The sequence below is a fragment of the Anas platyrhynchos genome, chromosome 4 (genome assembly GCF_047663525.1).
Source record: "Anas platyrhynchos isolate ZD024472 breed Pekin duck chromosome 4, IASCAAS_PekinDuck_T2T, whole genome shotgun sequence".
NCBI classification, from domain to species: Eukaryota; Metazoa; Chordata; class Aves; order Anseriformes; family Anatidae; genus Anas; species Anas platyrhynchos.
This window is the reverse complement of record NC_092590.1, coordinates 64,187,215-64,211,963: the sequence shown is the minus strand read 5'-3', so window position 1 is coordinate 64,211,963 and position 24,749 is coordinate 64,187,215. Positions and strand designations below refer to the sequence as shown.

The 24,749-nt window shown below is 35.8% G+C and overlaps 1 protein-coding gene across 14 annotated transcripts in view; it reads right to left on the bottom strand.

Annotated features, from left to right (window-relative positions):
* Nucleotides 1-402: 402 nt before the first annotated feature.
* The window catches only part of PROM1 (prominin 1), a 61,453-nt gene continuing 37,106 nt past the window's right edge, over nucleotides 403-24,749 (bottom strand). For 6 of the 14 annotated variants that reach the window (XM_072037751.1, XM_038178567.2, XM_072037754.1 and 3 more), the window contains 22 exons: nucleotides 23,621-23,710; nucleotides 22,057-22,274; nucleotides 21,575-21,649; nucleotides 20,355-20,418; nucleotides 18,385-18,544; nucleotides 17,211-17,363; nucleotides 16,250-16,373; nucleotides 15,717-15,820; nucleotides 15,210-15,294; nucleotides 14,431-14,577; nucleotides 14,104-14,175; nucleotides 10,284-10,376; nucleotides 9,538-9,555; nucleotides 9,059-9,112; nucleotides 7,905-7,985; nucleotides 7,762-7,830; nucleotides 7,134-7,226; nucleotides 5,572-5,687; nucleotides 4,868-4,891; nucleotides 4,431-4,499; nucleotides 2,073-2,113; nucleotides 403-1,851 (listed from right to left, as the gene is read on the bottom strand). In XM_072037751.1, the coding sequence (XP_071893852.1) occupies nucleotides 2,095-2,113; nucleotides 4,431-4,499; nucleotides 4,868-4,891; nucleotides 5,572-5,687; nucleotides 7,134-7,226; nucleotides 7,762-7,830; nucleotides 7,905-7,985; nucleotides 9,059-9,112; nucleotides 9,538-9,555; nucleotides 10,284-10,376; nucleotides 14,104-14,175; nucleotides 14,431-14,577; nucleotides 15,210-15,294; nucleotides 15,717-15,820; nucleotides 16,250-16,373; nucleotides 17,211-17,363; nucleotides 18,385-18,544; nucleotides 20,355-20,418; nucleotides 21,575-21,649; nucleotides 22,057-22,274; nucleotides 23,621-23,710 (1,928 nt within the window). In that variant the 3' untranslated portion in view covers nucleotides 403-1,851; nucleotides 2,073-2,094. The other 8 variants (XM_038178577.2, XM_038178570.2, XM_038178574.2 and 5 more) reach the window with 6 other exon arrangements.

Here is a 24,749-nt window from a genome sequence, read left to right as displayed (position 1 = left end):
TTTATAGGTCGGGCTAGATTGCCAGCAGTGAACTGTGGGAACTGAAGGCCTAGAAAATAATTAATTCTGCTATCAGCGCAACAGAAACAAAGATAAGCACTAACAACCTGAGCATTTGCAGGATATGTAGGTGTTCCCCACAATTCATTAGCTCAAATCCTACATCTCTGCATAAATCACACCCTTTGTGGATTTCAGAAGCTCTCTCACACAGAGTCAATATTCTTTCAGTCCTTCCTGCTCCAGTTCTTGGTCTTTTATCTTGCATAAGCTAAAGTCATCAATAAAAGTAAGATATAGGGTAAATTTTTAGTCAGGGTAAAAATAACTCATTTTTGTAAGATTTTAACTGCAAATCTGATACAGGTCTGCGTAACAAAACAATTGAGAATCAAACATCAGTTAGTTAAGCAAGTTCTTTTTTATTTAAGTGAACTGGCAACATTTTCTCAAATTAAAAATAGAAACTTTTAAAAATCTACAGTTCTGAACATTACATATACACATTATGCTACATACTGTCAATTAGAAATGTCTCCATTTACGACCTAAAAATGAAAAAATTAAGGTTATTCCAGATTAAAGACTGGTATGACTTTCCAACATTTCTTTAAAATTATTTGAATGATTTTCAGGATTATCCCTACTTCAAGCTAGTGAACTTCACTGGAAACAGTTAAGAATACTGATATGCAAAGAGACACTATTTGAGATCAATATGCCCAATTATTTCACACTTTGTAATGTTTTACGCTAGTACGATAAATACTTGTGGCTCTTTTGATTAATTCTGCTGTTAACTAATTCAGCAACACAACCGTATGCCAAAATTCAAAGCAATAATGCCAGAATAGAAATTCTAACTCCAGTTGCTGAACGTGTCTGAATTTCAATATTGGAAATGCTATTTTGAAATTATTTAACAAAAATAGTATCACTGCCCCCCAAGGAGGCACAGCTTAACAGTGATACTGTTAAGGATGTTACAGAAGTGGGTGTGAATGGGGAAAAGGGAGTCAGAGAATGTAAAGCATTCTGAAAATCACCAACATTGACATCTTTCATGCTCTTTTTGGGTACTACTGAACTCTAGAAAGCTTAGCTTTTTGCTGTATTAAGCATTACACATACTCCCAACCCTCCCACCCAAACACAGTTTCAAAACAGAAGTCTCCCTTTTAGGTCTATGCTGCAAAAAAGCACTAAAAATTAAATCATAATTAGAAAAAAAAAAAAAGGAAGAAAAAATGCAACTGAACTTCCAGAGACACAAAGAGACACTGTGCATCCCATTACAATTAAAATTTAGTCCAAATTGTTCATTCAAGAGCACCAAATAGCAACACTGATCATGCTGGTAAATTCATTTGTGAAATGTATTATACAATATTAAAATCTTAACTAAACACTCATAAGTTTTAAGAAAAACATATATACAAAAGTCTCTGTATACAAAATGTATTTTTATGTAAACGTGTATGTACTGTATTTAACGCATCTCAACAATTTAAAATAAGAACTTGACCAATTGTCAAAGGACTAAGCAAAGTCAGTTAATCTAATTAATTTATATCCTGTGATGTAAGATAGAAAGCCCAGTGTAAAAAAGTAAAAAACAAAAAACCGTTTTAATTCAAGCCTTGAACAGTGGTATTTGAGAGGCAGTGCCCTGGTCACAAAAGATCCTGTACAGTAGTTTATGGCATAACATTCAATAGTACATTTGTGATTTACAGTGTGGGTCACATAAAACAAGTGGCTCAGTATTTTGAAGATGAATGTAAATGCCAATACGCTTGGTAGAGTAACGATACAGTCCCATAGAAGAATCTTGAGCCTCATTTCTGTAGCCTGGAAATAATTACAAAAACAAGTCAGGAAAACTTGATGAAGACACAATTCTAACGTAATTTAACCAGAACAAAGGCATAGATTTTCATAGGAACACAAATATGGTTCAATACGTTTTTAAAATTATTTTTAGATCTTACAACATTCATATTACTGAAAACAGAATAGTCTTAAAAATAGGAAAGTAGGTCTGGAATTGACTCTAAAAGCTTATTGCTTACCCCTTAAAGTTTCCAGTATCTGTTACCACTGTTCCACAGAGCTATACAAAAAAAAAGCAAACAAGCAACACAAATCAGAATCATAACTTTCTTTTGTCCACAGACAGAACAGAAACAGAGTGTCTAGCTATAAGGCTCATTTGGTACAAAATCCTTCTCAAACTTCCACTTATTTAATGAATAACTTTTCAAGAAAGAGAAAATAGTTTTCTGGTTTACTCCACCAACCTCTCCTCTTACCTTTGTTTTAGGATAGGAAGAAATGTTTGGGTTACCAATTCAACACCAATCTTCTTTGAAGAGCCTAATCCAGCCTCCAATTTTATCCTCTCAAAGTGTTGTCTGCATTTGAGGTTATTTATATCTTTAACACTTGCTTTAACATGTATATCACCTCTATGTGAGGTATCTATATAAATGTAAACACACCTCATGGTTCTCCTACTTGTATTTACATATCTCGTATTTATAAAGAGAGAGATTTGCATCTCCTTTTAGCAAAACAATTCAGCTGGTTTCCAAGGACAAAGAAAACTATGCAAAAGTGCAGGTGTACAGAGACCTATTCACAGTCAGATCTCCCAAAGTGTCTAAAATCCTTGCAGAAAAAGCAAGGATCATTTAAAAATAAACAGCTTGCTCAAATAAAAATGAAGAATAAGACCTTACTCGTATGAGAATCCTGGACTAAGGAACCCAATGCATGTATCTAACATAATCAGCAGTTTTTCAAATGATTTGAGTTAACTTTTCAGAAGAAAGTATTGCTTCAAACAGAATTCTTACGCCATATTACAGAAGGCAATTTTGAGTAACTATTAAAATTTAGAAAAAGGAAGTCAGAATTGAACTAGTGGCTTTAAAATATTATTTTATGTTAATTTTTAGCTTATTCAGGAACACTGTATTAACTATTAATCAATTCCTGAAGTATCATGAAAAACATGCTCTAAACTTCAAGATTATTAACATTCATATTAAAGATTCAAAGATCAGAAAGGGACTTCTAAGGCCTGAGCAATTATTAGTTTCCTCTTATGTAAGATATCAAAAGTCCTGAAACAGTTCTTAGACGTGCCAGTGGACATTAGTTTTGAATCAGATACCTTCTAGATTTATTTAGGGAATCTTTAAACTGCAGCACAGATGACGACAATCCTGATCAGATCACTGAAAACACTGTTATATATAAATACTTATTTAGAAGGAAACGTGGAATCCAGATTTGGTCACTAATAATTACTGTAAAATACACTTCTAACAAACAGTAACATGCAGCTGATGCAGCCATAAAATCTGGCAAGATTTGCAAACTTTCCATTTTCTTGATGTTTAATCATCACTGAAAGAACAATGCTATCTTATTCGTCTGCCAGCTCTCGACCTGTATTTTTTCATTCATAAAGTTGTAAATTAAGGCACAGGGAGCTATGTACTTTAATTACAGATTACAGCCTTCCTTAAGCAACTCATATCTTGCAAAATATACTATTAAAGTTGATGGGCACCCTATATTACCCATAAAAAACAAAGTCTCACAGCTAGCTAAGGTCTTACAGCACAAGAGTTGGAGACAGAAAAGAACACAAGCCTCCTGCTTTTTAAATCTAACTTAAATTTCTTGTTTTGTGATGTTACACTAACTCTACCCATGCGGAAACACCCATTTAATCTCTTCATGTTTTCTGCATATCCTGGATCATCTGCCTTTTGCACAGCAAAAGCTCTTCACTGCATTATCTAAAAAAATGTAATATAAGCACACTTACTCTGGTGACAGAGCAAATGAGCAATTAAATGCTATGCTTATTTGCAGAGTCTCTACAGCTCCTCATTAGAATTCAGGATGATCAGAAGAAAAAGCTGATTTTATAAAATTTGGCTTTTGTGTTTCATGCATTGCACAGGAAGAACACACACAAATTAATCAGTTTGTAAAGTTGCACCTGCTTCAGTCCTAGATAATATATAAAAAGATACGCTCATTACAGACAAAAAAAAAAAAAAAAAAGAGCAAGAATGCATTCCACCCTATCACTTTCACCTGCCATCAAAATATTTTAATGTTTACCAATTATTTAGGGCAACCCATTGTGCTAGATAAATACCTAATTATCTGCATTTTATGTCCAAATGTAGGCAATTCCTTTGTTACATTGCTGGAGATTATTACAATATTAATTGTTATGTAATGAAAATTTAAGAAATATAAATCATACAGCATTTTTTATAATGAATAATCATGCAAGAAACAAATTATTAAGTGATTCACTTTAAAACGTGCAGGAAACTGGATAGGTGATTAATAGAGTAGATTAAGCAAGGACATGAAGGCATGCAGTTTCAGACTTGGTTTACCTTGTAATAACAGGATTGTGTATACCATATAAATGCTCTTTATGATAACCATTATTACCATTTTCTGTACTGTAATAAAATAAATACACCAAAAAAGACCATGTTAACTACAAGATGCACTATGTACAGTATGGCTTCCAAGACATGTACATGGATGATGGTCTTATATGCAAAGATAAACTGTTTCTGTACAGTAGAAGATAACTTTTCCTTTGTAACAATTAGGAGCTATGGAATAAGTATAACTTTACATTTTTTATATTTTAATATTCTCCATAAACTATTTATTAAGATATTCCAGTTGAGTTGGATACTCTAATATAAAGTCTGGTGAAACAAAACGTGTTACCTCTGTTGAAGTAACAAGTTATATTAAAAATATAAACCCTCCCACCTGAATAAAATAATTTTACCAAATACCAGCAAAAGTGTCTTACTTTTTCATGGGTATAGTTTCGACACTAAAAAACATAAAAAAGGAGGAGTCATTAACCAGACAGTAAAATAAGTGATTAACTTTAGCTGTACATGCCTGTTTCTGCTCTACTGATTTCTGAACGTGTAATGAAGAATTATCAGTGTGAAATTTGAGAAATGCAGTGCACAGGCTAACTGAAGAATGAGTACAACGAAGAGCAGAAAAGAAAATAGTAAAACCAAAACTGATGGGAAAATAAGTAAGAACAGTTATCATAAAGTAAAATGCCAAGTCCCTGAGACAGAGGAACTGCAATTGAAAAAGGAAAGACTGGTTAGGAATAACTAAGACAGTAAGGAAGCAAATAGTTAATTCAAGGAGATTACAAAGCACAGTTCACCTAAACAGATAACTTAGCAAAGCTTAATCGGTTGCACATTGGAAGATATTTATATAAAGGCTGCACATAAAGCTCTGAAGACCTCATTCTGAAGTCATCTCTTGAAGCCAGAGCTAGAAATATCTACAATCATGGCAATTTAAATTCACCAAAGTCTACCTGCACGAAGCACTTTGCAGGCACCAACCCAAACCTGCAGTATTTCTCAAGAACATGCATTGCTCATCTGACAGCACAGAAGATTTAAAGCACCTTCATGTGAGACACCAGAAAAAACATTTAAACCCATTTGCCCTTTAGTTTGACTAGGAGTATATACTTACTCGTCATACACATCCTCTGTATCCATTCTACGATAGTATTTGGAGAGTTTTACAGCAAAAATTATGGCAGGAATTAAAAATATCGAAGAGCCTCCCAAACCAAACCAGAAGGTATTCTGAAAAGAAACAAAATCCAGGAAAAAAAGAAGATCACAGAGCACAGTTACTAAAAGAACTCATTAGAAACTACTGTCAGTGGTCTGTGCACTGAAGCTCCTTATACTAGCATGGAACAGGACAAGCTAAGCAACCTCCACAGTCGTTAAAGTAAAGAACACTTCTAAAGTGTTCTTTCTAAAGACACCACTATCTTACAGATGTAACCAAACAGAAGACTGTCCAGAGATGCTCAAATTCTCAAATTCACACATGCATAATGTCTTAAGTAGTTATTTCAACTTAGTCAGCCTTGGGCTAGAAAGTGATTTTGTCTCTCAGCATTTACTAGTGTCATTTTTTTTCCTTTTCTCGCTATTTTAAATTAGTATCTGAGGTTCTTGCAAAAATCTGAGTTTCCAGCACTTTCTCAATGTGCTTTTTAACTTGTTAGCTGCAACCTGCTTGCATAACTAATTGTATTATCGCACAGATGAGCTGAGTTATCATCAGATGTTAGAATAATTTTTCAAATTTGGTTTGTATTGCCTAGAGGCATTCTGACTTGTATGTGACTCAGATAGGTTCTATCATCAAAAAAAACACGATTCATCTGCCGCTGCATGCTTAGTTGGTACTCAAAACCCAGAAGCTCTGTAATTTATGAGATGATCCACGTGTACAACATGGCTCTGGTAGGTTAGAAAATTTTATGGCATTATCAAGGTCAGAGTGTCTTTGACTGGTTACATACATTTACTGTTAGTGTGACTGTTACCCAGCTCAAATTGTGATACAAATAATAGCTAGATGTTTCAGGTCATTTCCATGCATGTGGTTGCTTATTTTATTTTTAATATATGCTGCCCCATCTCCAAGCTCTTTTGCAAGACAAAAGGGCCAATACTGCCCTTGCATACTGATGCAAGTCATGCTCAGTCTCCACTGTACAAGAATGATTCAGTCTGCTACAAGTCAAGTGATAAAAAAATCCATTTACCTCATTCAGGTAAATTCTAGATTCCAGAAAAGATACTTGAGAAAGTTTTTCCTCAATATTTCTTTATCTCTCCCTCCACCTTAAGTTAGAAGTGGTTACTGCTAAAAACTTCAGATTTTTATGTTTTTTCTATTTCAAGGAGGTTCTGAATCTTGCAAGCTGAAAACCATCTTTTCCAAAACTTAGATTCCAAATTAGTAGTAGTGTATTTATTTCACAATACAACTTTGAAAAATATTTGCTAAGAAAAGTTGATTTTACAGGATTCTTGCTAACAGAAGCTGAAGTTTAATGAAAACTGAAAACAAGTCCAGCACTGGTTGATCCAGGTCCTTGAAAAACTTTGGATGTGATCCTTTACTGTCACACTTCTGAATAGTCTAGCCAGAATAACTGAATGCAGAGTTATGTTCAAAGAATTTCTCACTTGATGCCCTAATTTTGAGAAACAGATATGATTTCTTACCACAGAATCAGTTACATAGCTGCATAAAAATATATCTACTGCTGTATCTATCACATTGGCAATAGGCTTGCATGCTGCTACCTCCATGGCAATCTGAAAGACATTAAAAGAAAACAGTTTGAGTTATCTAACAGATTAAAAATAAGAACCTCAAAACTTGCTTACAGCTACTGTTTACTAAATTGTTCTCTCTCTCCCTTTCCAAATTCACAATAAATTCCAGTGGGATATGCTATCAATTGAACTTAAATCTTTAAAACATCAACTCAATTTCTCAATGACTTAGCTAAAAAAAAGAAGAACAAAACAAGATGCGAATGATATCATTTTGAACTAAGCAGTCTCAGTACAATATTAGCACAAATGGTAGTTTTCAGGCTAGCCCTGGAAAAAAAAAAAACAAACTGTACTAAATTGGCATTTTATTCCTATCAGTACTATTCATCCTTTCAATTCTACTTCACACAAAATTATTTACAGAAGACAAGTTTTCTCCTTCCCATTGAGCACAAATATCTTACAAATTGAAATTACAAAACATACAATCAACGTAACTTTTCTATTACTACTATTTAGCTCCTTTATGTTTTTAAAAGCAGCTTCTCTCAATAAAGCAAATGCACCTTACCGACTCCTTCACCCAATCAATGTATTGCTCGAAGTAGCCAACTATGGTGTCCATGTACTTTTTTGTTTCCTAAAAACAGACAAAAGTAAGTGAACCTCTATCTCCATGATAGGTTAAATGTAATTAAATCAGATAAAACTTACCTGGACAATAACTAGGGAAGCATTGTTGTTTATGAGAAGCTGGGCAGCATTAACAGCGCTAATGACGTTTTTCACCTTAACCTGGAGGGGAAGAGAAGGTGTTTAATATAAATAAATCCCTTTCAAGCTGTTACAGTTCTTCCGCAGCCACTATATATGATAAATTATTCTCTTGATAAATCCATAACATTGTCTTGTGAGCACCTGACAAAATATGCAATTACGCTCTGCCTAAGGATCATGACCATTTGACAAAACCCTTAACTACTAAAAGAGGAAAGTAGCAGTAGGTATGAATGGCAACTTTTCCTGGAACCTACATAATTAGTTTATATACTAGACCACCTTTCTCTTCTGTTCTTGTTGTCTTATACTTTCATCTCTTGAGACATCCAATCTTTGGGTCCTACGATAGTGGTCAAAATCACACAAAAAAAAGGTACCAGAGCCAAAGGCAGGCTGGAGGCGATAGAAAACTTTGCTGACAAAAGTAACCATCTCGTTGCTTATCCTCCTCACACCTGCAGAGCCCGAAGGCAGCTGCTCTCACTATGGTGCAGGCACTAGCTGCTATTTGAATGGGAAACTGGACACCCTGGAGAAGCTTCTACACAGCCACAGGCTCCCAGTGTTTGGCTGATGCTGCAGAAGCAGAAGGGTAATGACTACAATGCCAAAGAGATGGGGCCCAGTGGGAGCTGGACATTGGACAAGAGCTGGTTAAGAATGTGAATCACAAAGCTCTTGTCTCAGTTGTATTTTTGGGTTTTCTTTCTTGGTGTTCCCCATCTCCAAGTTTAGCTTTCAAGGATTCTAGAAAATAAAAAGGCTACATTTTTACTAGTATTAATAGCACCATACACGGAATTTTACTCAAGTCTATTTTATCACCTGATAATTAAGTTTGTAATTCATATTTTAAAAAAAGATTCTTTCCTTCTTTCCCCCTCCTCTAAAAGGAAGGGAATGGCAACACAGAAGAAGCTGTGCAGAGATATCGAAAAGCTTTTTACTACCTCACTGCACTACAATCTCTTCCTAATAACAGAACAACCAGAAATAGTCAAACCTGTATTGAAAATATGTCCTGTATATGGGGTAAATGGATTTAAAAACACAGTAAAATGCTCCTGTTGCCAGGAAAAAAAACTTACCATAAGTTCAGATGATGTCCTCTTCAGAAGCCTAATGCTCTGATTTAAAGTGCTCTAGTACAAAAGAGGGGAAAAAAAAAAGATAAGTCATCACTAGAGGTAAGAGCCTACTTGTTGCAACACTGTATGTGTGCTTCAATTTTGTACAGATTATTTTGTTTGCAATATAATGTACCACATTTTATACAGTAACAGCAGTTATATTAACTTAAAACTAATAAATATATTGTGTTATTAACCATTCATGTTGGTGATTCAGTTACAGCACTAAGTTGGTAAAAGCTGTGTACTTGAAGACTTCAAATTAACTCAAATTAGTAACAATAAACTAGGAAAGATTTATTTGGGGGAAGAAAGAGAGAACAGTTGAAATTGGATCTGAGTGTCCAGAGTACAGCTTTGTATTTTGTGGTATTATTGTATATACAAATATACAGCATTTGTATATTGTGCAGTGTCAGAAGGGAAGAAGCACTTACCCTAGCTTTAACATATTTCTTGACAGTCAGTTTTGTAAAAGGAAAAAGAGATGAGAATAATTAGGAGTTAATTAGAAAGAACAGCATAAAATCAGAGGCCTAGTGCTTTTTTAGGAGCGCTTTGACAGGGGCAGAAATACTTTATCTGATGCTAAGATAAAATAAAAGTCTTCAAGTTATGTAGAGAAAAAAACAACACCTAGCACGTACAAAATTCACAGTTTGATACAAATCAGTGTCTGGAAAAAAAAACATTCAGAAGAAGCCTTTTCACATCTTTAACAGCATCAACAAAAAATATTTTCCTTTGGCTCTAACTACAACTGTCAGAGCTTCAATTCCAGCACTGTTAAGTGCTTGTTAACTTCATGAAATGTGTGAAAGTCAAAACTACTTTTATTACTGAAGACAAATGGTAAGGAAAAAAGAAAGTGGGTGATTTAGGATTAGAATTTTGGAAAGTTCTTCCCTGTTTCCTCTTTTATCCATATATAACCAAAAATATAAATAGGGAAAAAATGGGGCCATGATCTTAGGCAGTATTTTAAAGGCAGTATTATAAAGTAGTAGTATCCCACGTATGAGAAATGTTTATTAAATACAGACTTTAACCAGTTTAATCTTCAGTGACAATACAAATGCAACTTGTGCTTATATAGTAGCAAGTTCAGCTTTCTAAATTGCATTCAAGATTCAGAGAACCATTTTTTTTACATATATGTTTTAATATTGCTTTAATATTTTACCATAGCTTGCTCTAGTGGTACAACTTGCTGGTTATGAATCATCCGAATATTGTTTGCATGTCCTTTTAAGGCATTTTCCAGTGCTCCTTTTGGCTGCAAAAAATGAAATTATTCAGTATTGTTCAATACTCCCAAAGCTTTCAAATAAAAGCAAAAAAGAAAAGTGAACCACAACGAAAGTTACACATTATAAACTGCAGGGCCGCTGACGCTAACAACAGGCTATGGCAAATGGAAATCCTCAACACAAAGGGAAAAAAAAAATCGCCATATTAATAATTCAAACCTCAGAAACCAAAACATATATATTAAACTGCTTGTCTGGCTGTAACATTATCATCAGATTTAACAGAAAATTTTCACAGAGCACACTAAGTTAGTTTAAATAAAGAAGAGGGAGCACACCCCTTGCTACTCGTCTCTCCTCTGGCCCGTCCCTGGTGCAGGGGTGCCCTCCTCTGGAACGAGCATTTCTCATTCACAGATGCTCAAATACTTTTGCTGTGTGCAGCATGGACATAGCCACTAGTCATCTGCTTTCTGAAGGGCAGTGAAGTTTCAACCCTTTCAGTCAGTAAGCTGAAAATGACTCTTGTGAGGGCTATTTTTCCTTTTAGTGGCTTCCACTTTTAGGTCGAAAGACGAGCTTGTGCCCTGATTTTAAAGCCTGGATACCCACCCGGAGCTCACACTTGTTGCAAAACGCCATCAAAATTAAATGTATTTAGGAGAATTAAATCATTTCCTCCACTTCTTTCTTCATTTTTGCCACCTCTTGGTGGCAAAACAACTGGCTCCCTGAATACACATTTAACTCAATTTCAGAAGTAGAAGAATTTTAGTCCAAGACAAAACATAGACCTAAACCTGTTTTCTCAAAGGAAATCAGATTTCTCTGCTTTCGCATCATCCAATCCACTGGTACCCCAACACCACTTTGGGTTAGCAGGCTTGCTTGCCTTTCCTCCTGTGAAACTTCTTTTCCCATTTTGGGACCACAGCCCTTGGGGAACTTAGGTACCTACAGCAGGTAACTACAGGCCCATTTCCATAGGACACCATTTTAAGGACTCAAAAACTGCTGGATTTGCAAGAAGAGCTACCCTAAATGCAAGCCCTGGCTTGTGTAGAGATGAGCCCTCACTCAGGAAAAGGGGTTTCAAGATGTTTCACCTGGGGTACCCTAACAGTACAGCTTCCTACTGAGAAAAACTTCTGCTGATACTCTTTACTGTACTGGCAAATAGAGAATAGGAAGAGCCATCATTTCATTTTGTGGAAAATTTACTTTTTGTCAAAATTAGATCATTTCATGAAAAGACATGCTAGTCAAATACCAGAAGGAACAAATGACAATGCGAATGGCTGTATGAATTTTGCTTCTCTGCTTCTGTACAGTGGAAATTACTTTTTCTGCAATGCCTATTACAGCAGCGTCTACACTGGAAAAGAGAATAAATCCCAAGGCAGCACTGTAATTGAGAATGGCAATGCATCTCTCACAGTACTTGTTCCTCTCCACTGCTGCCATCCAATCTGAGAGAACCAGCCTGGTGAAAAGTAGCAAAACATTTTCCTGGTTAGACCTACGCCTTTTTAAAGCCAGTTTTATCTTTGGGGTACATACTTCTGCAACATTTTTCTAGGCCCCCCTGCAGCTTTTTCCAGCTTTGCCTATTCTTTTGATAGCAGTTTGCCAGGGATGCTGCTCTGTCTTGTGATCCTATTTCCAAATGAGAAGGAAAACAAACCCTCACCCTCTTTACCCAGTTTACAGGTATAATGGCTAAATACTAAGAAATATACCTATTGTAAAGCCAAACAGCAAAAGACCATCATTTTTAGCTGTATGGCCAGCAGGCTTTGATGCTCAGACATGCGTTCATTTCCTGAGAAGTGCTCGCGTGAGCAGTCATTTCATGTTCTCTGTTCCGAGAGATAAGGGTGCTCGATACTGTCCGTAAGGCTACAGAGCAGCTTCAGTACACTTTGTGCTGACAAGCTGGATCCACTTACCTAATAACGTCTGTGGGCAATATTGCTCCTTTCTTCATAACATGACCCCTTGGTTTGATACAATTTTTTTTTACTGTTTGCTTTTTCCAGTGTTAAAATGTATATTTAATTTTGTGCAAGGTGCCAGAAAATGCAATCTACACACTCAAAGTTAATTAATTCCAGAAGTTTTTAATGTATTCTTTAATTGATTGTTCCTGTAAGCTGTAAGAGCTATCACAATAATAAAGTAGAATTATAAAATACCCTTGGAAACCGCCATCCATTTGGTAACAATCTAATATGTTGTATTGTGTTGGTTTTTTGTTTAGTCACTTTATAGATTACACTATATAGCAAGAATACACTCACTTACATACACTCTGAGAGAGAACACATTTAATATTGTATTTTTCTTTGTCTTTTATATGAAGAAATTACTCAGCCTGATCTATTTGCACTTCCAATGCTTCCTTTAGATTCTGCTACAAAAAAAAAAAAAAAGAAAACCCAATCTACCTGCACAATAGATATTCTTTTATGGAGCTATGTACCTTTAAAGAGAAATCTCAGAGGCAATTCTATTAAGATATAACATGTTGAAGAACTTCAGCTTTCACTTAGAAAACAGCCCCCAAAACAAAAACTCTCCATCTGTACAACCTTCAAAATGGTAGAGAAAAAATTGAAAATGGAAGTGAAGTGTGGCCAAAGCTATTGGTGTCTGTCCAAGTCAGCAGACAACCTAAATGAGCAAACAGACAAAGTATGACTCACCCACTGTGCTTAAAGAGGATGATAGACACCATACAAAAAAAAAAAAAAAACATGGGCAGACTAACCCCCATGTGAGTACAGGTCTGGCATTTAAAAAAAAAAAAAAAAGGAACAGGTGTGATCAATTTTTGCAAAAAGCTGGATTAAACATACCAGCCACTTCTACCAGTGCTGCCCTCTCCCTGGAGGAAGGATGAAAATTTGATAAATTCCAACCAGCATGGTCTCACTCTGCTGCTGTATCTTTTTGTGATACAAATGACTGTAGTACATGTGCAGCGTAACTCTCTCCCATGCCACAATGCAGCAATTTGTCTTATGTGACTGCAAAGCAATCTAGTGTCCAAATTGCCTCCCACTTTGAAATTAAATAGAAAGTGACCTTGACATACATCCAAACATATCACTTGAATATTTAGTTAGTTTAGCTGTTAACACAGCTGTGTCATTCTGCAGATTCATTCATTTGTTGTAGTTCTAGCCTTTGACCAGTGTCAGTGTGTCTGCATTGAACAAGCCCTACAGAGCAGATAGGATCTTTTTCGTGCATTCTTCCCCCTCAGTGGAGCCCCAGCTCCCAACAGAGGCTTTATGAGCTGCCTCAGTATTCATTTCATTGCTAATTGCAAAATCTTCTGAGCACTAAGTGAAAGAAAACCCACTGAAATCCATCATGATCCAAGCAACTTTTCTCCTAACTAGGACCCTAAAACATAGACAGCAGCAGAGGAAACACTACAATGGAGTTAGCAGGCACTCTGATTTCTTAATCTGCTGTTTAACAAAGTATGCTTCCAAAGCAGAGGCTGTAAAACTGCTAACATAAAAATCAAGATTGAGCACTCTCTAAAACATAGCTCACATACAACATTGTTTGTTTTTTTTCGTTTGTTTGTTTTTTAAGTTTTTCCTTATGCGACAATGCACCTTCTATGTGTCTGAAGTACAAGAACTTTCCAACAGAAAGTCTAAATATTTGGCTATACAGACTTATATAATATTAAAATGCCAAATTTTATGTATTATTACATTGATAAGTTAAACTTACCAGCTGGTCTGCTCTTGCTTCTAAGTCATTAGCAAATGACAACAGATCAACCTTGGTTACACTTTTATTGATCTAAAACAAGATATGAACAGTTCAGAAAGAAAAGAGTATGTTGTTATTACACAAACAGACTGAAATTAATCACACCACCTACTCTGTCCATCCTTTATTTCTTCAAATGTTTACTGAAGTGCTTAACTTCTGAAGTACTTTTGCTCCACTTCCCCTTCCCCACAAAAGCAGATTTTTCCTCTAGTTTTCCCATTGCTGAAGAAACATTTCATTTTAAGCTGTTCCAGTGGTGCCCCTAGATTACTACAGTCTCACCTCTGTTAAATATGCTCCAAAGTTTATCCCATCTATTCCTGAAGAGCTGAAATTCAGAAGATTTTCTTTCCCTATTTCATCCAGCAGAATGATTTTGCTGAGATTTATCTGAATATGTTCGATTCGAAGTGCTACATCTTCTGTATACTGATAATAGAAACAAATTAGAACACAAAAGTAGTTTGCATCCAGGGCAGAGTCCTCTATACCCCTCCCCTCACATAACAGCATCTTCCTTTCAGTGGCTCATCACTTCTGTGAAGAAGCATGCGAAGGGTTGCAGTAATGCAGGTCAGGATTACAGGTAACCAAAACATTAGTACAGTCATACAGTGACAGTACAGTTGTGTGTTATTGCAGCTTAACTGAAAGGATTTTATCTATGATTTTATCCCTCTCTTTTTACCTCCAAAATTGGAAACATTCTTAGGAGCATAGCACATTGTATACAAGATCAACATCATTCTGATTGGAATCGGAAGAAAACAGAGCATGAAAGGCATTTATATAAAGAACAAGACCCTCATTATACACCATAAGCAACCTTTGGTAAATGCTAGACCTTCTATGCAAGTTTCAAAATTAAAAACATTATTATCTGCACCCATAAAAAAGCACATCACAAAACCTTCCAAGGTTTTCAACTAAGACTGATAAAAAACATCTTATTTGCAAATATATTTCTTTCTTTCAAATTAGTTTGGACAGCTCGTGCCTCCTCGCAGAATGTACCAGCCTTCAAAAATATTCACAAACCCACTCAAACTTTCTTTACTTACCATACTGATATTCAGAAATTCATTGATATTGAACAGATGCTCTAGGTGAAGGGAAGTATAAATTCCTTTGTTTTCCTTGCAATCACTGGAAAAATAAAAATACATTCATCAGCCTGAAAACCACCTTGAAGACAAAGCATTAAGAGAATGATTAATGATGTTTTCATATTTTAGGAAAATCAGCCTTTTAAAAAAAATTCTGGCTACATTCTTTGAAGCTTCATCTTTGTAAGTAATAACTTCTCATGGTCTCAAAGATCACAGAATCACAGAATTAAGATAAGCTTTGCAAAGAGCTCAATTGCTAGCGTTCTGCCATGTTATGTTAAAACTATCCCTAGTAACTCACTGATAAAAGAAAATCATTTTTACTAGTGATTCGCCAGAAAATCAATGTTGTCTTCATGAATATGTGAGATTTCTGTGTATGCTTGAAATATGAAGCCTAGAAGATAACACAAAAACTATGTATAAATGGAATTCAATCTTGACCATAACTTTGCATACCTGTATACTTTTTCAAAAGTCAAATTAATATTTGGATTTTTAAAGAGCATGCCAGAAAGATAGTTTTTCCATTGCTGATTTAGTAAGTAGGGAGTATCCAAAACCTAGGAGACAAAATTCAGCAATGTTACCATAAGCCCATGTTTTCAATTCATGAATATATTCATGTGTGATCTTTTGACACATACCCACATCTAAGCTTATCACGCACTGATGGAAAAACAAGCAGAGCAGTAGATTCAACCTCTCTGGTGTAGAAAGTGAATATTAAAGCTCCATGTCCCCAAGAAACGCTGAACTGCAGAAAAATTTATCTCCAAAGGAAGACAGGCATGCAGTATTTACACTGCAAAGCCAATTAAACTAAGAAAGGATCAATGTCTCTATTCAATGTGCAAATGGAAAGTAAAAACAGATCCAAACTCACTTGAGGTGTCCCATAAGAAATAATAAGTCATGAATAACTGACAAGACCATTAAGACTCACAGGGATTCTATTCATTGTTTAATAACTTGAATTTGAATAACTTCACCTTGAATAAAGTTTTATCTTCAAAGGGCTCACAGACCAGTTTTTCTACATTTCCACCTGTGACAAAAGTGAGCACCACTACAATCATCAGCACCCAGGAGAAAAGAAAACTGAATCCGACGCCACTGAAAAAGAAATATTAGATTAAGTTTTCAAGAAGAAAATACACATACTTTGGGTAACAGTGAAAGCAACAACTAGCAGCTATAGCATTTGCAGAGATAGTAGATTGCCAAATGATGACCTAGTAGATGGCCAAAATACTTCAATTTTACAGCAATATTCTTGCAGTCTGAAATCTCTTAAATGTTTAGGTTCTGTAAAGTTTTCAGTTTTTACAGTTAAAGTTCAGCTAAAGTGGGGAGACACATTTACAGTTGGCATGTAAAAGTTAGGAGCCACAAAAGCACACAACATTCTTTTATAAATTCAAATCTCTGGTTTTGTATTCTCAAAAAAGTTTGACAGACTACAGATGCAATCTTCTCCTGCATACAACAGAAATTATATTAAACCCCTACTGGGAACTTCAAACAGCATCCCCAAAGCTGAGAAAACCTGGTCTGAGAAAGTCGTATGTTTCTCACCTCCTTGTATATCTGTTTTCTTTTCAGCAATACGTAAATATATTAAAAAAATAAAAGGCCTACAAATTCAATATACACTTCCAATTATTTGACCCAGTTCTCAAATTCTGAAGTTTCGAAATAGGTTTACACAGATACAATAACTACAATATTCATTTAGCAAGAGTAGATTCAGAGCTTTTACCTTCCCAAAGCCTAAGTGCCTCAGTGGAAGTATGTTAAGTAAATATTTATACTCTATTTTTTTTCAACACATACATTTGTAACAAAAATTCTCTTCATACATATGTTCTTCAAAATCAATTAAAAACAAAACCAAAAACCTTCTACAGGTATCTGTTTGCATTTTGTTTTTCACAAATAAGTGAAACTTACGCCATAAGAAAGTTTCCTCCCGTGTTGGAAATGCAGCCCCTGGTTGTTGGAGAAGCATGTTTATCATAACCACAGGTTCCACATAGCAATCCAAGATAGTAGAAAACCACAATCAAGACCACCATGCAGCAGAGAATGAGACAACCCAGCCACCTAAGGAATATAGCCAAAGTGCTTGGTTAGTATGCAAACAACATACTAGAGACCTGCAGAACAGTTCAGGCCGTACTATATTCCTAATGGCACATTTGTGGTTCTGGCTGAGCAACAAATGTCAGCAATTAAAAAAATGTTTTTTTCTAAACCAGCATATATTTTGGACCAGAACCCAATCACTATTGGATTACAGACAGCTGCTACTGAAGGGTTGGGGAATAAACAAACGTTACATTACAGTACTCCAAGGTCCAGCTATTGCAGGTGGCCCGTACTGAAGCTTTAAAGACTCCAAGTGGAGCAAACAACGAATCAAACTCCAAATTCCACTGAGCCAAACAGCAATTTGCTCAAGAAGCAACTGAATTTTTGAACTGAATGGCTCAATTGAAATTTCAAAATGCAGGGAGAACTTGATGAGCCTAAGGACTGCTATAAAAACTTGACAAAGTAAACAGTATGAAATAAAAAGCTTTGTGCTGCAAAATGAGATTACTATTCAATTGCAGAAGTCAGATAGGTCTCAATTAGAAAGAATAAGTAATAGAAAGAATGCACTTTCTCAAAGTGTAATTGACCCATGCATTCGCAAGGATAAGTATTACATCAGTAGGAACAGGCATAAGTGCACAAAGATTTACCAGGTATGAAGCAAAATTTCTATACTACTCTGCATTGCAAAGGCCTGCAATAAAAAGGCTTTGGCTCCAGGGCCCCTGTGTCCCTATGCTCTCACAACTTACCTGCAACTCAACAAAAAGAAGCCCCAAATAAAGAAGTGACCCCAGTGTTGGGGGTAAACTCTTTCCTTATGCATTGCATCTTCTGACATCTACCCTTTCTGGAAAAGATCTGAAGGCCTGCAGAGTAGAAACCACTACCTGTTCCATACAGGAACAGCACCCAGCTTGGTTAGCTGTGATTTTGGACAGGGCTTACAGAACATTAAAATATTACACAGAATTAACAGTAGGTAGGACTTCACTCCTGTCTTATTTCTTATTTAACACGTTCATACCTGTAGAAATCGTATTGCTCCACTAATGGGAAGTAATCTTGAACATATGCTTCACTTTGTGTAAGATATATTGTCAGATCTGCTAAGATCTTCTGAACAGGGAGAGTTTTTGTGAAGCTGCTGATATTCGAACCAATGGATTCCAGCACATTTTTGATATCTAAAAGAATAAACGTGTTACATTATTACAGATTAATAGAATAAATTTACATTCCATCTATGCATCATAAAATGCTATTAAGCCTTTTTGCACATGTAACAAGGCAAGCCATGAAGACAAGCGTGAAGAAAAGACAAGCAAGCAACAAAAGCATTTAGCTTCAAAGTAACACAATGGCATTTTAAAACACACACTTTATTTTTAGCATTCAGTTTAATGATGAAAGATGTAGATGTCGAGCAGAGTTTTCTTTCCTTTTGTTACAATGAATGTGCCACTTATCTAGCCAGCTTAAATCTTGCTTTTCATGCAATATTGCTAGTGGTAACACTGAGTGAGACAATTAGCCACTAGGTTTATGAAGGAGAAGATCAAAATCTATTTAAACTTCATCCCTTGGGAATACAACACTGAAAGAAATTAGACTGCCTATATTGATAATCTATAATAGTTACCTTCAGTCTTATTAAAAAAGATTACTTAAATTCATTCCCTTTAGTTAGCTACATTCGAGATAATGATCAGTTAAGCCAATTTTTTTCTCAAATTATGAACAAATCTTGTGCTCACAATTTAGATACACATTATTTACATACACAGAGAGACGATTCATTGACTTATTATTCTTTATTTGTAAAATGCAGTTTCTGTCTGTTCTTCCCCTTTCTTTGAACTTGGAACATGCTGAAAATATCAAGACATACAACTATAGGTTGCTACTTGGTAGTAGGCAGCACCCTCATCTTTCTCTGACAACTGGACAAGCTCTGTGTTTTGATGTTTACTCTTCCAATTAAGCTCAACCAGGTACCAAAATGTTCTTTGTTAGAAAAATTTACAAACTAACATGAAATTTCTGTAGTAGAAGTATTGTTTTTGTTTGTTCTGTAACTCAAATTCATTTGTTATAAAAACAAAAAAGTACAGATTTAATAAATGGATACATTAAGATGACCTGTCCGTGTTTATGGATATCAGCAGTTATGGTAAATGAACAAATCTGCATTAGGTTTCCTAATGAAGAGCATCACATCACACTCTTAGAAAACAGGCTCATTTTCGGCAAGTTCACACAGTATACTATGCTTGTATACATACTGTGTTTCATGTTGCCAAAAAAAAAAAAAAAACCAGAATGAAAAACTTACAAGGAACAGCTGTATATTTATGCAGAACAGGTCCACAATGCAAGAACAAAAATTAAAACAGATTAGTATACATACATCATACTACATTTCAGTCAGTGTCAAGTGTCCAGGTACTGTCAAAATCCACAATTTAAAGTCAGAATAACAAAGCAGTTAAGACAGGCATTTAAATTAAGGCACATCTTTTACTTCCCCTTTGTCATCTGCTACATTTTAGTAAAACAGCAGGCAGGATCAGGGTTTTTTTGTTCATTTGTTTGTTTGTTTGTTTAAAAAAAAGCATCACATTCCTGAATATAGCATAGACATATTAGTCAAGCAAAATTAGGCTTGCAACCAAACAAAGGTAAAGCATCAGTTTCCAGTTGGGACCTCATGATTTCTCATTATTTGAGGCGTAAAAAGCCCAACAAATAGAACCCCTCCATAAAACACCATATGGACTATTTTTAGATTTTATTTTGGGTCTTCATTCAGACATACTTGCTCTTTATGCTATTTGTGGCACCAAATCTTAAAAAAGTTAAATTTTGCATTTCATTTTTAATGATCTTTAGCCCAGGAAATACATCATCAACAGAAGAAAACAAATGATCAGTAATTGATGTAAAAACATCAGCATTAAACAGGTAAAGTGAAGAGACAGTTTCCATTGTCCTCACCTGATAAGATGTTCTTAGTTTGATTCACCACTAAGTCTGGAGTATCATTAAATGCTGCATAGCCCTAGGAATAAAAATTGGAAAAATTATAATTATGTTTCTCATTGTCAAATTACTTGCAATTTTTTCCTTTTATACAAGGATTGAAAGTTTATACATGGTTAAAATGCATGTGGTAATACTATGAAAAAATATATTTTATTACTGCACATTAAAGCAAATTATGAAGTCAGGTGCATTCCAGATTTGGTTTGGACTCCATCATATTCCTTATAAATTATCTTAATTTATATGCACATGCATTTGTCACAATCATATTGAATTTTATAGTACTTTTGCCTGTCAGATCTATTTCATGCAGAACTGAGAATGCACATGAAATACCTTCTCCCCACAAGTCTATACCTTCCTAACATGAAACGTGTTTTACAAACAATGAAATCCATCTATCTCTGTAATCCATTTTCCTCAGTGAGAAGGGGAGAGAAAAGATAAAAAAAGCTGTGGGGACCAAGCTCAGTAGCTCAGCTGGACAGAAAGGAGAAGCCACTGCAGTGGACACCTGAAGCCTTTTCCTGCAGGCCTGATTAATTCAGCAGCTTGCAGGGGTCTAGGCCTCCAACACATAGCCTTTGGTTCAAGAAAGTGCCCTTCTGTTACTCATAAATGTTTTCAAATTGCTAGTTTATAAACTGCTCAAACTATGCTATATAGTTATATAGGTGAAAGGATAGGTGAAAGTCACAGTATTTTGTAGACTTGCAAAAATACCAATAGTAATTCCCTTAGATCAGTTGCACCAGACTTAAGATCAAATACACACATAAAAAAATAAAAAATATATATTTCAAGACAGCTGAGATTCCAATACATCCAATTAGGAGACCAATTAGGAGTTTTATTTTTTTAATGTAAACTAAAAATATAAAGTCTGCAACCAGATCCACGTTTCTGCCTTTTTGCTTTTTAAGGGCTCTTCTTTCAAGCAGACAATTAGCATAACAATTTTGAAGTGTAGTATCCTGGGGATGTAAAGCACCACAGTCATATATTTAAATATTAAATCTTGGTCAAACAATGGAATAATGAGAGGTATCTACCATGAGGCAAGATAAGGTGGGAACAAGTGAATTCTGCTTGAGAAAGCCAAGGGAAAACAGGTGATTTGTAAGTATCCCAGTTTATTTATTAAGCACTAACAAGCTTGTCAGGAAACATACCTTCTGAACCAGACTAGAAAGGTCTATTTTAAGGACATCGTTGACCTTGGCTAGCTGTGAGCTCACTCCCGGCAACTAGGAAGCAAAAAGCATTCTTGAGTCACATCAAAGTAGTAGTCTTGCTACTTTACTAATATTTCAAATATAACAGTGAGGGTAAAGAAACTAGAAAGCCCATTTATAACAGAATCTTTCTAGCACACCCCTGAAACCTTTGTTGTACAAAAGTAAAGTTTAACTTCAGCATTTTCAGGAAGAACAGATTATTTTGCAGCCCATAGCAGCACTTTAACATAGCTGCTTGATACACATTTTATTCTCTTCAGAGAAGATGAAAACAGTAACCGGAATTACCCAGAAACACAGAATAAGTGAAGTTCACGTATCTCACAGGTGACAGCACACTGAACCATCAATTTGCAGAGATATTAGTGGGCTTATTCAAGGCAATCACTCTGCAAGTCTGAAAAATATTCTCTTACCCCACTAAAATTGGCATTAATGTTCAGCTGATTTAATGAATTCCTGATGATATTGCAAGTTGAGGCAGCCTGTGCTGCAGAGCATGCAGAATCATTGAGGGTGTTGCTCAGGTGCATTTTAACATCTGTCAAATTTGCATGAAGCCTCTCGGTGCCTTCCTGCAAAACCTCAACAGAGACGCTCACATTTTCCAGTGCCTCCTTCGTTTCTCTGATTGCTGCAAGGATGAGATACAGTTTTTAAAAAATCTTAAGTTAGAAACTAGATACAGGTAGAGAAAGTATACATGAACGTATAAGCACTATGAGCTCCTTAAAAATACTGATTTAAATAACCTTTCCTTCCCTCCCAGAAGAACCCTCTAGCATAGAATACATATTTCTTGCAGATAAAAATAAATCACTTACATTTTCCTACAAACAAATTAATGAGCTCAAGCTACTTTTATTGAGACTACCCACTTCTCAGATTACTCTTTTCTCCTCTTTCCCTCATTTTTCTAAACCAGAGGATTTCGATAAAGAACTTGGTTACTAGAACTTGGTTATTAGAAATCAAAAGAAAGCCCATATCCACAAGACAGTGTTTTCAACGTGGTGGTTGTAATCCAACTCAAGAAATTATGTAGCTGCAAGAGGAAAGGAAAAGAGATCATGTTGTAATGGCCAAGCATTAACCCATGTTAACACTGTATGCCTTCAGATTTTGTCCCAATCACACAAAACAAAAAGAACACTAAACAGGTGTTTTAAGACAAAAACCACAAAGATACAACTAAAAATGCACAAGTGTACAAAAATAAAGCACATTTCACACAACACAAGGTTTTATCTTTTTTTTTTTTTTTTTTTTTTACCTTTGATAGCCCTTTCCACTTTGACTTCAAGACAAATAAGAGAAATAAAGCAAAAAAGGAGAATGGTGACGAATGAATGAGAAAGAACTCAATAAAGAATTTATGAGTTAAAAAAAAAACAACCAACAAACACAAAGTGACTCAAGTTTAAGGATGCCTTTCACTTTGCTCTATAAAGTGTGCCTGATTCCTGAAAAAGAAATAAAACCTTAAATAGGGGAAAAAAAAAGTATTTTCTTTAAAGGAGACAGAACTAAGCACAAGCAATGCTAAACTTAGAGGTACGATCAAGAAACTGTTGGCACTCTCATAGTAGGCTTGGCAGTGATGAGGCCAACGTTTGTTCATTCACTGACCTGTCAAAGGCTAACCTGCAAAGACCTGCAGAGAGATCTTAGAGCACAGCTCTCCTAGTCTCCCTTAAAATCAATGGAAAGGGACAACCACCTGAATAGGGAATACAGATTTCATCTGTCTTCAGTGACTGCTGAAACTAGGTATCAACAATGGCACCCGATTTACTTTTTAAATACATTTATAAATCTTAGAACATCAGACATCCTCAGTCTAAAAGCAACATGACATGTAGAAAAATGGTAAGTAGAATCATAGTACTGCATAAAGCCATCCCATGCTGTGAACTAGAAAGATGACGCCTGTCTTGCCATGGCAACTGAACATTAAGACACGAATATGCACATCTTTACCTCCTGCCATTGTCAAAGCTGCATCAAGTGCGGGACGCACTTCTTTCCCCAGCTGTTCCTGAACTCTGCTACCGAGCAAAGGTCCAACATCTGTGGCATGGAGAGATGAAAAAACGTTACATACTAGTTCAGTTTAAACTACCTCACAGGTGCTATCAGACTGAACAAAGGATAGATAAAGTATTACAATTTCTGTAAGGCCTGACAGTCAAAATTCAGTGACAGAAGGCTCACACAAAAACTCAACAGTCCTTTAGCTAGCTATAGGCTTATAAAGGACAGCATTACATCAAAATACAGTGAAAAATATTCACTAGCACTTGACCATATATGTAAAGACCCATACAAGTCTTATGAAGTGTGGCTGAAGGAGCTGGGGTTGTTCAGCTTGGAGAAAAGAAGGCTCAAGGGAGGCTTTATTATACTTTACAATTACCTTAAAGGAGGTTGTATCAAGGTGGGGATCGGGCTTTTCTCTCAAGCACCAAGTGGTAAGATGAGGTGGAAATGGGCTCCAGTTGTGTGAGGAGAGGTTTAGGATGGATTTTAGGAGAAATTTCTTTACTGAAAGGGTTGTGCAGCACTGGAACAGGCTGCCCAGGGAAGTGCTCACCATCCCTGGAGGTCTTCAAGAAATGTGTCGATGTAGGACTTAGTTGCATGGCTTAGTGGTGGACTTGTCAGTACTAGGTTAAAGGTTGGACTAGATGACCTGGGGGTCTTTTCCAACCTGAATGATTCCATGAACATTCCAATAGACTACAGAATCTGTATTTCATTACATTTACTACTTTTTTTTGGAAACAGACTTTTTCCACGAGCTACCTTAACACAGTCTCACATCTGGAAAGGAATTTTGTGGCATGCCTATTCACTACAAGCTACAGTTTTGTAGTGCAAGAGAAAGAAGTAAACAGATTCTTTTCCTTACTCATTCCTCATGCGTCAAGGTCACCCAAAGCCTGGACCTGCCAAACACCTCTGCTGAAATTCCTTAAGCGCGTTATGCACGTCTGCCAGTCACTGCTCTTCACACGCTGCATTCAGCTCTGGTGCTCATGGCACCAGCTTCAAGCTCACCCAGCACTATCCCCACCCTCCAAACCCTCCTGCCTCACTGCTCACAAAC